This window comes from Taudactylus pleione, unplaced genomic scaffold, assembly GCF_031769625.1.
Source record: "Taudactylus pleione unplaced genomic scaffold, aTauple2 ptg000079l, whole genome shotgun sequence".
NCBI lineage: Eukaryota > Metazoa > Chordata > Amphibia > Anura > Myobatrachidae > Taudactylus > Taudactylus pleione.
This window is the reverse complement of record NW_028284481.1, coordinates 1,545,642-1,561,134: the sequence shown is the minus strand read 5'-3', so window position 1 is coordinate 1,561,134 and position 15,493 is coordinate 1,545,642. Positions and strand designations below refer to the sequence as shown.

The following is a 15,493-nucleotide window of genomic DNA, read 5'->3' as shown; positions in this document are numbered from 1 at the left end:
CTGGGGGGAGGTTGGGGTTAGGCACCCCCCTCAGGAGGGTTAGGTTTAGGGTGCGGGGAGGGGGGTGTAGGTTTAGGCACCCCTTGAGGGAGGTTAGGGTTAGGCACTAGGGGGGGAGGTTACGGTTAGGGACCACTAAGGGAGGGTAAGGGATAGCCTACTTCCCACCCCTGTTGGGATCTTCCTCATGCCGGCCTTCCGGAGTCGGGATTTCAACTGCCGGGCTTCCGTCCGGCGGTATTACATACCCAATCCATTGCCGAGAGCACGACTGCTGTGTGTGGGACAATATCTCCCCCAGCAACCTGAGCTATTTCCCGTTCTGATAAGTAGCACCTGAACTATTGAGAATTTTTTTTTTAGTGGCATTTCAGTCACAGGGAGTACTAAGAGGTATACTTACTACAGGACGATTTTAATCGATTTCAAATCGTCTAAATCGTTCAACATAAATGTTGTGTCCCACTCGCCGTCTGTAGTGTAGGGGGTTAATTAGCGCATTTTTTTGTAATTTAGATTTAGTCCTCCTTTAAATTGATGCATGTAAATGTAATCAGGTTATAAATCAATACCATTCCCTTTTTATTGATTAAATGAAAACTGTAACAGATTTCCTAAAGATTTTCTGCAATACCATCGTAATATTACCGATATAAATTTATTTTGTCACCAAACCTCCATGTGACGTGGCACCTCTCCGGGTAACTACCTCCCGTACCCTGAGAGACTGAACACAGCCTTGTGGTGAGAGTGAGGAGGTGGGTACAGGAGTGTAAGCAGCACGTGTTCTGCCCACAGACAGACAAAGGGTACATACATACAATATGAAATGATCACTTACGCTGCCTTGGAACCACCGATTGCGACATTAAACATTGAGTTTTCATATCCGATACCGGTGGAGAATCCCTGTATGTTAGGATTGAATTTCTTCAAAATATCTAAAAGGTAAATTGGGAATAATATGTGGAGAGGACACAGATTATAATGAGAAGTTACATTAACTATTCAAAGAAAAAAAAGTGAAAGTTTATCCTTTATTAGTTATTTTCAGATGAAAATTGCAATACATCCTGCCCTCTTTTGTCTGCTTACCGGCATCTGAGATGTATGTAAACCATCAGCTTATTATTTGTTTTTTTATTCCTTTATCTGCCCTGCAAGGCGGTATCCAGACTATAGACAGTCAAAAGGTCGACAATGTCTAGAAAGACACCAGATGTTAGACAGGCAAAAGGTTGACAGGGACAAATGGCCGGCAGACTAAACGGTTAGGTTTAAGCACTTACCACAATGGTTAAGGTTAGGCACTAGGTGGGAAAATTAGGGGTAGGCACTTACCCCGACGGTAGAGGTTAGACAGCAGGAGTAAGGGTTAGGGTTAGGCACCAAGGGGAGAGTTACGGTTAGGGTGAAGATTGGAGTTATATAACAAAAACAACATGCCAAATATTTGTGGCATTGACTATTTTCATGTCGACCATTTGTACCTGTCAACTTTCTTTCAGGTCGACCTTTAGCGTGTCAATTTTTTGTACCTGTCGACATTTTGTCCCATTCGACCTATTGCCTGTCTAACATCTGGTGTCTATGTAGACATTATCAACCTTTTATCTGTCTGTCTATTATACCAGACCCTGAAATGCCCTTTCCCAAATATTCAGCGCCCCCCTTCCCTGCCGTTTGGCCGAAGCAGCGTGCCCCCTGTCGTTTCCTACCTCGAGGGGGCAGGGGCAACCTGTGGCCTTAGCCCTCTCTATCGGGCAGCCAGCGGGTGCGGTGGCCACGGCTTCTGTGGGCAGGCTGTTTCGGGGGCAGTTTTTTCCATTAGCAGCTCACTCATTCCTGCAACCTGTGAGTGTGCAAAGGGCATTACATGCAAATTCCCCCCCCTTGCTTATGTCCCCAATTATTGCTAGTGTGCACATGGTCTATTGGTGGACACCCTGTGATTCGCCATTCCTCTAATGTTCCCTGTTATCCTGGTGTCTGCCTCTCCTCTAATCAGGCAAGTTCGCTGTTTCCTTATTGGTCCACTGTGGTTTCTGCCGCCCCCTTCTTTTCTATTATACTTCATCATTTGTCTTCCTTTCCCCAATTTCTATCAACAGCCCACTCCATGGTGCCAGCCTAAGGCTGCACCACTAACAAACGCACCAAGCCTGGCTCAGTCTGTTTTGCTAAACCCCCATGCTTTCCCAGCCATCTCATTGGCCTCTCCTTTGCCTACTCTGGCAGTGAACCCCACCCTCCTCCCCTTAGCCTCCGGCCCCACCTTTGTCCAAACAGAGGGGCAAAGATGGATTTGGATAAAGCAAACAAGCTGGGCGGCATAGGAGAAGAGACGTTTAGAGGTTACCATAATTGGATAAAGGGCATGTTAGTTGTTGGGTTCTACTTGAAAAGATTATGATGAAAAGTTTCGTCGTAAGCAAGAAGGTCAAAGGATCATTCCCCTCGGGCTTAAAGATGTAGAGGTTCCTCAGGAAGAGGTACGCCCTAAGTGTAGTGTACCGGTAAAAGTCACAGTGGGGTTGTCAGTAAATGTTTTGCTTATAATGACTCTCGCTATTTTAGAAGGGGCGGGTTGTCGTTTTCGGCACCCCTGTCGTATCTGCGGAGGGGGGCACCCAGCTAAGGACTATAAAGGAGGAAAGGACAGGGGGGAGGGAGAGGCGGCGTGATTCCAGGACTGACACTTCCAAAGGCTATCTCGCCGATTACTTTGGGGGAGCTTGCAAAATGTTTGGGCTGGACGTATCCTAGGCGAGACGAGGCACAATTTCTGTTAGATGGTTTTGGGCTACCAATTTATGATTTGCTAAATATTGTACCGGGTAAAGAATCTCCGATCAGTTAGGGAATTTCCTGTTGGTTGTGGCTGAGGTTAGTTTAGGGCGCAGGTGTGGCTCTTTTCCTTCAGCTCCGCTCCCAGGTTTATGCGTTTCCCCGTCATACCTAAGAAAGTCCCCGGTAACTAAATATAGATTATACAGCATCTTTCTTACCCGCACTAATTCCATCCCAGAATGTCACTGCAGTGTGCACTATCAACATTTTCATGATGCATTGGCTCTGGAGCATTAATGGCAGAGTTGGACGTCGAATCAGATTTTCGCTTCCTGCCTTTGCACCCAAAATCGATTAGAGATTTATAGGTTTTAAATAGAATGGGCAGCTTTAGGTAGATAAATGCTTGCCTGTGGGTTGTTCCATTTCATGTGCCTATTTCGCAAAATTAACATTTACCTTTTTTACATTGGTGCGTCCAAGCTGGCACTGGTCATGCTGGTGTAGCACATTATTGTGATTTCTTAGTTTTTTTATTTAAATAAATTAGCAAAAGTCTCAAAAAAATTTTTTAACACGTCATTATGGGGTATTGTGTGTAGAATTTTGAGGACAAAAATGAATTTATTCCATTTTGGAATAAGGCTGTAACACAGAGGCATATCTACCCATTGGCCAGGATGGCACTCGCCAGGGGCGCCGGCCAAAGAGGGGGCGCCGTCCGGCAGTGCCACCAGCAGCTAATGTGTGGAATACCTCAGGGGCTTGGCCCACAAGTGTAGGGCAGACTGCAGTGAGTGCGGTCTGCCCTACACAGAAACAAACACACAGCCGTCAGCGGCAGCTGTGTGTTTGCTTATAGCAGCCAGCCAATGAGAGTCAGACAGACTCTCATTGGCTGCTGCATCGTCCACGGAGGGAGCCGGCTGGAGCTCACTCATGAGCTCCGCTTTCCGGCTCCCCCAGCAGCGGGAGATGGGAGAGATGTCATGACGTCTCTCCCATCCCATAGTGCAGAGCGACAGCGGGCCCGGAGGAGTGGACAGCGGCGGACCAGGTAAGTTGCTTTTTTTTTTTTTTTCTGTGTTTTTTTTTCTGGTACAGCCCATGGGGGGAGTGTGGCTACTAGGGGGCACTGTATAGGGTTAGCCGCTACTGGGGGCACTTTATGGGGGTGGTGGCCGCTACTGGGGGCACTGTATAGGGGGGCCGCGTTATGGGGGGGACTACTACTGGGGGAAATGTATAAGGGGGACTACTACTGGGGGCACTGCATAGAGGGGACTACTACTGGGGGCACTGCATAGCTGGGACTACCCTGGACACTTCCTGAAATTATGGGAGGAGGGGGGCACCAGTCCATTACCTTGCCAGGGGCGCTCGGATCCCTAGATACACCCCTGCTGTAACATAACAAAATGTGGAAAAAGTGAAGCGCTGTGAATACTTTCCGGATGCACTGTATATCGCGCTGTATATACAGGAGGGTAAGTCGTTTGGAGACATTATGAACGCGGCAGGTCCAAGGCTGCCTTGGTGGGTATATCATTCTTTTCTAAATTACACAGTCGTTATGATCCCACAAAATGTTCATCCTCGGCAAGGCGCTTATTGCCTTGACTAAGGACTCATATTCAAGCGCAGATTCCAGGAAACCTGTAGATTTGAAGCCCAGCGGAAGACCTCATTTCTGCAGTTCACAATGTGTTCCAGTTCCAGTTATTAAGCCAATCTTTTTAGGGTCACTCTTTCATTTGCTTTTTTTCGGCGTGTTTCGGGCTAGTGAGCTAGTGGCTGCTAGTAAAGGGTCGGCTTCATCAGGTTTACCGGCGCGAAACGTCCTGATTAAAGAAGGTGAGATTTTATGCAAAATACACTGTTCTAAGACGGACCAGTTGGGAAAGGGGAACTGGTGTAAATTGAAGGTTCAGATAGAGCAATATGCCCAGCTTTGCTTGGCTCCATTTATTGTACATTGAGGTCTCAAGGTAGTAATCAGCGATTAGTTCATGTGGATTCGTCTCCGCTGTTTTTCCATTCTCAGCAATTTGTAAGCATTGTTTGGTTCAGTTAGGTTTAAAGGTTGAAGATTACGGCATATATTCTTTTAGGATAGTTGCGTCTACATGCCTTGAAGCTGCTGAGCTCTTGCCTTGCGACATTCAAAAGTTGGTAGATGGATGTTGTCAGCGTACAAGTAATACATTAGCATACCTCTCAACATTTGCAGGCTGCAAATAGGGACACCCGCGCTCCGAAAAGGGGGCGTGGCCTAGCGGCACACCCCGTTTACATCACTAAGGGGCGTGCCCAGCATCTCCGGGTTGTTGGGCTGCCCCCGGGCTTCCCCTCCGTGCTGTGAATAGATGCTGTGTGCACAGCATCTATTCACGCTCTGCATACACGCTACTCTGCATAGCAGAGCAGCCTGTGTATGCTTCTCCCAACTTCCCACCCACCGCGGGACACTGCGGCCCGCGAGTGAGACAGCGGAACAGTTCCGAAAAAACGGGACTGTCCCGCTGAATGCGTGACAGTTGGAAGGTATGCATTAGTTGGGATAAGCTTTAGTTTTGTGCTTCCCACGTTAACCCAAAAAGGTTGTTTACCTGCCAGTCTTTGAATGATTAGAATGTGAGGGGATTTTTAATTTTTCCTCCAAGGGGGTCTTCAATCTCAATTGGTTTATAATCATGGTTCACTTGAGTTTTTTTTTAAAGTTTTCTCCTTCACTTGGGTTTGTTTCTGTCATATTTCCCTTAAGTTGCTAGGTTTCCTTTCCCCTGTTCTAGTTGTGGTTTTGGGTGTGTTTTTTTTTTTACTCTTAAGGTTTGTTTCTTGCTACAGCTAAAAATTTTTCGACCATAACAGTGAGTTATGTGGGACACTCACATGTTTATTGGGCCAAGAAGCATTCCCTAGCCGGGAATGCCACTTTGTTATTGTGGGGATGGGGCATAGAGTTAGGTGGATTGGTGTTAAAGAGTTTTTTTTGATCGTCCTTGCCCAAAGTCTATTTCACTTTTGAACAAAAATGGGGTCTAGCTAGTGATTCATCTTGGCTGAAATCATGTTGGCCAGGTGAAAGGTATTGACTTTATCCTGAAAGTCAAGGCGCTATTCTGAGGGCTAGATGGCCAGCTGTGTGGCTAGTATGGTCTGAGATAGTGCCACGTTAAGTATGGCGAGGATCTAAGGATCCTGCGGCTCTGGACAAAGCCAAAAAGAAAAGCAACATATCTGTCTCCCATTTTTTCAAGAGTTTGGAGGTTCAATGGTTATACACCCCATGATCAGTTTGGATTCACCGCAATTGTACAGGCCTGACGGGGTTCATTTGTCCTACTTGTGCTAGGGATTTTTCTTAAAGAGCTGTTTTCTTTTTTAAAGTAGCTTGGATTGTTTCCTTTTACGGTGGCAGGCTGTGGTTCGGTGGACCTAGCTGTGGTGGGAAGGGGCTGCAGGTCAGGATCCACACGTGAAGCAAGAAATTGCTGTGGGGCACTTGCCCCTTCGAAGTATTACCAGGTATACTTCTCATGTATAGGGAACTTGGTGCTTCTTTGCAGAGGCGCTCAGTCTGTGCCCAGGCAAGGGAAGGAGAGTCCTTCACAGCGCAGTTGCGCCTTCAGGTTGAGCGTTCTAGTCATCACTCACCTTGTTATATTCAATTTGGCTGGAACTGAATTTGTGGCGCCTTCTTTGCCAACTTTCAAAGATATATTTGGTAATAATTAATAAAAGCTGTGCCATTTTTTAATCCAAGCAGCTGTTGTCTGTGTGATTATTTCATTTAGCGTTATAGGGGTTTTCTCGTTAATGGTTAATTGCAATAATAAATAGATGCCTTAAAATATGGGCTAGTCAGATTGTTGACTTTGTTACCATCCCATATGATCAGAGTGGGTTGGGTACGGGATGCATGCACACAGGATCCTGGCGGTCAGAATCGCGATGCCGGCATACCGACAGGGTTAGGCAGGGCAGATTAACAATGGGGCGGGTGGAGACCATCGCGACCATTGGGCTTGCGACGAGACCCTTGTGGTAGAGTCTCGTTGCCGCAAGCCCCAGAGAGATTTCGGCTCTGACAGAGCCGGAATCTCTCCCACTGACATCACTCGTGATGTCAGTGGGGCCGGCCCCAAACGGAGGCGTTCACATGGGAACGCCTCCCTTTGGGCAGCCACTCCCCTGGCCTGCCCACCAAAGGGGGCGTGCTGTCACTCAACATCGACAGCACGCTCCCTTTGGTACGAGACTCGGAGTGACGGTTTGCCCGTCGCTATCCGGGTCTCGCGCATGCGCACGATGGAGCCGGCTCCGTCGTGCGCTTGCGCACTGGGCCACCATCGACCCGCTTGCGAGCGCACAGCGCTCGCGAGCGGGTCTGAATGAGGGCCTCTGTATGATATGTCAGTCACTATGATGCTCTCTGTATGATATGTCAGTCACTGCCATGCTCTCTGTATGATATGTCAGTCACTGCGAGGCTCTCTGTATAATATGTCAGTAACTGCTGTGCTTTCTGTATGATATGTCAGTCATTGTGATGCTCCCTGTATGATATGTCAGTCACTGTGATGTTCTCTGTATGATATGGCAGTCACTGCGATGCTCTGTATGTTATGTCAGTCACTGCTATGCTCTCTGTATGATGTCAGTCACTGTGATGCTCTCTGTATGATATGTCAGTCACTGCCATGCTCTCTGTAAGATATGTCAGTCACTGCGAGACTCTCTGTATAATATATCAGTCATTGTGATGCTCCCTGTATGATATGTCAGTCACTGCGATGTTCTCTGTATGATATGTCAGTCACTGCAATGCTCTCTGTATATGTCAATCACTGCGATGTTCTCTGTATGATATGTCAGTCACTGCGAGACTCTCTGTATAATATATCAGTCATTGTGATGCTCCCTGTATGCTATGTCAGTCATTGCAAGGCTCTCTGTATGATATGTCAGTCACTGCGATGCTCCCTGTATGATATGTCAGTCACTGCGATGCTCTCTGTATGATATGGCAGTCACTGCGATGCTCTCTGTATGATATGTCAGTCACTACGATGCTCTCTGTATGATATGTCAGTCACTGCGATGCTCTCTGTATGATATGTTAGTCACTGTGATGCTCTCTGTATGATATGGCAGTTACTATGATGCTTTCTGTATGATATGGCAGTCACTATGATGCTCTCTGTATGATATGGCAGTTACTATGATGCTCTCTGTATGATATGGCAGTTACTATGATGCTCTCTGTATGATATGGCAGTTACTATGATGCTTTCTGTATGATATGGCAGTCAGTGCTATGCCCTCTGTATGATATGGCAGTCAGTGCTATGCTCTCTGTATGATATGGCAGTTACTATGATGCTCTCTGTATGATATGTCAGTCACTGCTATACTCTGAGATGGGTGAGGTAGTGTAGTACAGTCAGAAATGCTCCATTGAAAAGTGTAGATACCTCAGAATCACAGAATAAATACACAGGAGCTTAGAGCTTAATATAACGGCACCTACATGTGGCTTGCAGGGTTCCTGGAACGGCACCCTGCAGCCAGTGGCGCTACTACAGAGCTGACTCAGTGTCCGGGGCTCTACTTACCGAAGCTGGTGGCGGTGCGGGCAACCCCGTCCCCTAGGCATGACGTAATGATGTCATGGGTGTAGGGGGTGGGGTGCGGCACAAGGTGCAGTGCTCTCTTGTTACGATACTGCCCACAAGCACTGTCCCCCCATTTCTAGTCACACCAATAGGCCCTTCATAAATTTCAGCTTCAGGCACATGTGGACATTAATCTGGCACTGGGGTCAGGATACCAACACCTGCTGCGAAGTACCCTAAGGCAACCCCCAACCCCTAACCTTACCCTCCCTCCCCGCAGCCTAAACCTTACCCCCTCCCCCCCATAGCATAAACCTAACCATCCCCCCCTTCAACCTAACCCTGCCCCTAGTACCTAACCCTAACCGTAGTACTTACCATTGGGATGCTGGCGCCGGGATTCTGACTGGTGTCGGGACTCCGGCGCCGGCATTCTGAGTGCAGGCATCCAGACAGCCGGGATGTCAACTACATCCTGATCAGAGAGTCACCTGTATGGCAAAGCCACGTTATGACATGCTCCAAATAGATATCAAAGATATTATCATCTGAGACGATTCCTCGCTCCTAGCAGCTGAGAAACAGGTTGGCGCATGCTGGCGCACACATGGATGCCACTACATCCCACTGAACCTCATGTGAGCCGAACACCGTAAGAAATTCCTTTAATGATTTCAAAATTCAAAGATTTCTAGATTGGCAGAGCCCATGTGGGCACCCAGTTTTACATTGTGAATCCACATGGGTCTACTACAGGGCAAGATGGTTTAGCTAAGGACCTCTGAAGACTTACTTGGCAGGGTTGTGTGTTGCTCTAGAGTCGCATCTCCTCCGATACTAGAATGAGACGATAACACCACAAATAAATTATACAAGTATATCAGGATACATGAGTCATAATTCAGCATAATGGGCTTGTGTCTATATATACATATTGGGCCTGATTCAGAGCCACTCGTAAGCGGCAGCTCGTTCGCTCCGAGCGATGTTTGACCAACTGCGCATGCGTACTCGCAAAATAGCGAATGCCTGCTAATATGAGTGACAGGAGGAGGCGTATGTGGGTGGTAACAGGGAAGGTGCTTGAAAACGGGGAGCAGAGATCCGAACGCAGGCGTGCTTAAAGGTCAAAACGGGCGTTTTAAGGGTGTGCATAATTAATACAGCAGCGTCATTGACCACGTCACTGGGTTATTTTATAGTCAGAACTGCTCGCAAAATTGTGGTAGCAAAAACCAACCACAAGAATAGCGAGCAGCTCATACCCTGTTCGATGTACTCGATTAATCTAATAAATAGCGGACATGACGTAGGATGCGAGCGGCCAGGGGGCGTAGTTTCCCAAAAAACGACCGCAAGTTCTGTTCGCTCGTTCAGACCTAGAGGCGTGAACAGACCGCAAACAGCGAACGGTTCATTTGAATAGCCACCCCTATTTTCAGGACGAGCGAGCGCTAATTGCGTCCGGCTCTGAATCAGGCCCATATACCTTAGATAAAAAGCATGTACACTTTACTACAGCAGTTCTAGGTACTAAGTTTAAAATAATAGAAACACAGATTTTCTATTTCTGAGTTAATTACACTGGAATGGTAGAGGGTTATAAATATTACGTTATGCCATGTAAGGTGCTTATTTATATGTTGCATGATACCAGCTGCCCTGACTACCCTGACTGCACGTCGCTGTTAGATACCATGGGCTCCATTTACTAACGAGTTGGAGCTCTGGGCCTGATTCAGACCCGGTCGCAAGGCTGCGTTAGCACGCAGCCTGCCGATGTTTGCAATCTGCACATGTGTACAAGGCGCAGTGCGCGTGCATGAACCAGACGATGCGATCGAGAAGCGTTCGCAGCCAGTGACAGGACATGCTGTTTGTGGGTGGTGAAAGGGGGTGGTCGATGGTAACGGGGGGTGTGGTGGTGCGAACGCAGGTGTATCTGTGCGTCTGAACGCCTTTTCAGGGGTGTGCATAATCAAGACGCATCGTCAGCATACACGTCACATGACTGAATTTCACAGCAGCACTCGCAGTACTTGCAGTAGGGTATGGTCAGCCACAAGTGGTGCGTATGGGTCCAATGTCAGCCGATGTTACCGATTGTTTAATACACTTGGAGATGACGTGTGATACTAAGGGAAAGTGGGCGTCTTGTGTCAGGCTGGTAGGCGTCTAATATCATACCGTGATCGCACGGCAAAACATAGTGGTCGTGCTAATGTCTTGCTAGCGATCGCGGGATTTGGATACTATGATTGCTGCATGCACACGCAAGTAGCGAGCAGGTCTGAATCAGGCCCTCTTTTCAAACTTTTCTTATGTTAAAGAGGCATGTGGTATTTTTATCATTGTAACTCTGGTCTGCAGCCTCCTGCCAGCGGTTTTTAATTTTTTTCATATCCCCATTTAAATTGTATATATTGCTGTTGTCGCATATTTTAGATCTCCCTGTCCTGCTGCAGTTGTTATCTTGCGCTGACGAGCACTATGTTTCTGGCTGGCTGAGCCGTCATCCGGGTATACTCAGAATGCAGAACGTCAGCAGACCCCCTTTCCCCAGTACACAGCACCTCTCCATTCACCCCAGTCCCCCACAGCACAAAGTGGACCCCCCTTCCCCAGCACTGACCGACCGGCACTCCTCCCCTCCGTCCCTCAGTACACACCAGCGCCTCACTCCCCCAGTACACACCATCCAGCGCCTCCCTCCAGCAGTACACACCATCCAGCGCCTCCCTCCCCAATACACACCATCCAGCGCCTCCCTCCCCCAGTACACATCATCCAGCGCCTCCCTCCCCAGTACACACCATCCAGCAGCCCCCTCCCCCAGTACACATCATCCAGCGCCTCCCACAGTACACACCATCCAGCACCCCCCTCCCCCAGTACACATCATCCAGCGCCTCCCCCAGTACACACTATCCAGCACCCCCCTCCCCCAGTACACACCATCCAGCACCCCCCTCCCCCAGTACACACCATCCAGCACCCCCCTCCCCCAGTGCACACCATCAAGGACCCCCCTCTCCCAGTACACACCATCCAGCGCCTCCCCCAGTACACACCATCCAGCACCCCCCTCCCCCAGTACACATCATCCAGCGCCTTCCTCCCCCAGTACACACCATCCAGCACCCCCCTCCCCCAGTACACACCATCCAGCGCCTCCCTCCTCCAGTACACACCATCCAGCACCCCCTCCCCCAGTACACACCATCCAGCACCCCCTCCCCCAGTACACACCATCCAGCACCCCCCTCCCCCAGTACACACCATCCAGCACCCCCCTCCCCCAGTACACACCATCCAGCGCCTCCCTCCTCCAGTACACACCATCCAGCACCCCCCTCCCCCAGTACACACCATCCAGCTCCACCCTCCCCAGTACACTCCATCCAGCACCCTCTCCCCCAGTACACACCATCCACCGCCTCCCTCAGTACACACCATCCAGCGCCTCCCTCCTCCAGTACACACCATCCAGCACCCCCCTCCCCCAGTACACACCATCCAGCGCCTCCCTCCCCCAGTACACACCATCCAGCACCCCCCTCCCCCAGTACACACCATCCAGCGCCTCCCTCCCCCAGTACACACCATCCAGCACCCCCCTCCCCCAGTACACACCATCCAGCGCCTCCCTCCCCCAGTGCACACCATCCAGCGCCCCCCTCCCCCAGTACACACCATCCAGCTCCACCCTCCCCAGTACACTCCATCCAGCACCCTCTCCCCTAGTACACACCATCCACCGCCTCCCTCCCTCAGTACACACCATCCAGCGCCTCCCTCCCCAGTACACACCATCCAGCACCCCCCTCCCCCAGTACACACCATCCAGCGCCTCCCTCCCCCAGTGCACACCATCCAGCGCCTCCCTGCCCCAGTACACACCATCCAGCGCCTCCCTCCCCCAGTACACACCATCCAGCACCCCCCTCCCCCAGTACACACCATCCAGCACCCCCCTCCCCCAGTACACACCATCCAGCGCCCCCACCCAATAGCGGTTGCTGCACCGGCCAGGCTTGTTTCTGCGGACCGATGCTGATAACTTTGCCGCCATTACAGCACAATTACCTTAAATGGGAGGAAGCTGCATCAGTCCGCACCAACAATATGGCTCCCCTTCCGGACCTCCTCGGCGTTTGGTCTGCTGAACTGCACATGCGCACAGTTCACACATGAAAAAATTTACTTCATTCGGCAGCGTTGTTTAAAGAGAGAAACAGTGCTGTCGGGTGTTTTAACACTAGCGCTCGCCGGTGAGCATCTCAATGATAAATTCTGGGTTACAAAACAAAAAAATTACGCGAGCACTGGTGCTAAATATCTTTAGTGTAAAAATTGGTTAGTAAATGTTACAATATGTTGTAACGACATTATGGAAAAAACAGGAGATATGGTAAGAACTTACCTTTGTTATCTCCGTTTCTACGAAGTCCTTAAGGTCCACAGGGATACCTTGGGGTATAGGGGCTTCGCACCAGCCATGGGCACCACAGAGTTAAAGATGTCCTCCCAGGATGCACCGGGCCCCCTCCTATACCCCGCCCCCAGGCCAAGGCACCTCAGTTTTAGTATCAAGCCATAGGCCGGGAGAGAGGAAAAAGGAAGAAGAAAGTCTGGAACACACAAGATTCACATTCTCATAGAAAAGGGAGACAGAAACTGGTGACCAGAACAACACCCTACGGAAGCACAGGGCGTCAGGGCGGGCGCCCTGTGGACCCTAAGGACTTCATAGAAACGGAGATAACAAAGGTAAGTTCTTACCATATCTCCTGTTTTCTACCTCAGGGTCCTTAGGAATCCACAGGGATACCTTGGGGATGTCCCAAAGCAGTATCCTTCAAGGGAGGGGATGCTCCTGTGCCGAGAGGAGAATCCGCCGCCCGAAGGAAGCATCCTGAAAACCAAATGTGTCAAAGGCGTAATGCTTGACGAAAGTATGGACAGAGGACCACGTGGCCGCCTTACATAGCTGAAGAGCTGAGGCGACACGTCGAGCTTCCCACAAAGGTCCCACAGATCTTGTAGAATGAGCTTTCACAGAGGGTGGCACTGGAAGTCCCTCGTGAGTGTATGCCTCAGAGATCGCCATGCAGATCCAGCGTGCCAAAGTCTGTTTATTGGCAGGCCAACCCCTCTTATGAAATCCATATAGGACAAACAAAGAGTCCGATTTTCTCAAAGAACTGGTACGGTCCACGTAAATCCGCAGAGCTCGTACCACATCCAAAGAAGCCTCACCAGCTGTGAGATCAGATGAATTAAAGGCTGTTACCACAATTTCCTCGTTAATGTGGACTCTAGACACCACTTTAGGAAGGAATTCAGAACGGGTATGAAGTACCGCCCTATCCGAATGAAAAATTAGAAATGGGGGACGACACGAAAGAACCCCCAAATCCGACACCCTTCTGACTGAAGCAATAGCCAAAATGAACACTGTTTTTGCCGTAAGCCATTTCAGATCCACAGAACCCAGAGGTTCAAATGGAGGATCCTGTAGCGCCTTCAGGACCACAGCCAGATCCCATGGAGCTACCGGATGGACATAGGGAGGCTGGATGCGAAGGACACCCTGCAAAAAGGTACGGATATCAGGCCGTGTAGCAATCCTTCGTTGAAACAAAACCGACAGGGCAGAAACATGCACCTTCAGTGAAGCAAGGCGTAGGCCTAAATCCAAGCCTGCCTGACGGTAAGCCAACACTCTCCATATTCTAAACTCGTGAGTATCGTACGCTTTAGGGTGACACCACTCAAAATAGGTATGCCACACCCTGTGGTAAATCCTAGCTGAAGCTGGCTTACGAGCATGTAACATGGTATTGACCACCGCTCTAGAGAAACCCTTGGACCTCAAGAGGGAAGTCTCAAGAGCCACGCCGTCAAAGATAGCCGACTCAGGTCCGGGTAGAGACAAGGACCCTGAGACAATAGGTCCGGGCCTCTGAGGTAACAGCCAAGGAGTGTCAATGGATAGACACTGGAGATCCGAGTACCAACTCCTTCTGGGCCCCGCAGGGGCCACCAGCAGGATCTTGCTCCTTCCTGCCTGAACTTTCGAATTACTCGAGGCAGCAGGGAGAATGGAGGAAACAGGTACGCGAATTGGAAGTTCCATCGTGCCGACAGAGCGTCCACCAGGAGAGCTCCTGCGTCTCTTGTTCAGGATCCGTACGCCCACAGCTTGCGGTTGTGTCTGGAGGCCATGAGGTCTATTTCGGGAAGACCCCACCTGTCCACCAGGAGTTGGAACACCTCCTGGTGAAGAGACCATTCCCCCGGGTGTACATCATGGCGGCTGAGGAAGTCCGCCTCCCGCACACCCGGAATGAAGACGGCCGAAATGGCCGGAAGATTGCCTTCTGCCCAAGTCAGAATGCGGGACACCTCCCTTAGAGCCGCTTGGCTTCGAGTTCCTCCGTGACGATTTAGGTAAGCCACCGTGGTGGCGTTGTCTGACTGAACCTGCACAGGTTTCCCCAGCAGGAACGGTCTTGCATGCTGCAGCGCCCTGAACACTACTCGAATTTCCAATATATTGATTGGCAGGTCCGATTCCTCCAACGTCCACCGGCCCTGGAAGACGTGTGGGCCTGTCACAGCGCCCCAACCCCGAAGGCAGGCATCCGTTGTTAAAAGGACCCAATCCGAAATCCAAAACGGACGTCCCCTGCTAAGATGAGACTTTTGTAACCACCACGTCAAAGACAGGCGCACTTCCGGAGTGAGCCTGATCATCTGCGTCTTTATTCGACGGGGATTTCTGTCCCATCTGGACAGAATCAACATTTGTAGAGGCCTGGAATGGAACTGGGCATACTCCACCATGTCGAACGTTGACACCATGGACCCCAGTTACTTCATCGCTGAGAGAAAAGACACTCGGCGACTGCTTAGAACATTGCGTATCTTGGACTGCAACAGGGCTATATTTTCCTCTGTCAAGAAGATCCTCTGTTGCTGAGAGTCCAACAATGACCTGAGATGGACCATTCTCTGAGAAGGAATTAGAGAGGACTTCTTCCAATTCACTATCCAACCGTGAGCCTGCAATACAGATATTG

General features: G+C 49.8%; 1 protein-coding gene across 1 annotated transcript in view; it reads right to left on the bottom strand.

Annotated features, from left to right (window-relative positions):
• The window catches only part of LOC148532314 (phospholipase B1, membrane-associated-like), a 243,485-nt gene that overhangs the window by 25,632 nt on the left and 202,360 nt on the right, over positions 1–15,493 (bottom strand). The window contains exons 48-49 of the mRNA XM_088467994.1: positions 9,202–9,245; positions 842–941 (exon numbers count right to left, since the gene is read on the bottom strand). Of these exons, the coding sequence (XP_088324120.1) occupies positions 842–941; positions 9,202–9,245 (144 nt within the window). The remainder of the gene's footprint in view (positions 1–841; positions 942–9,201; positions 9,246–15,493) is intronic.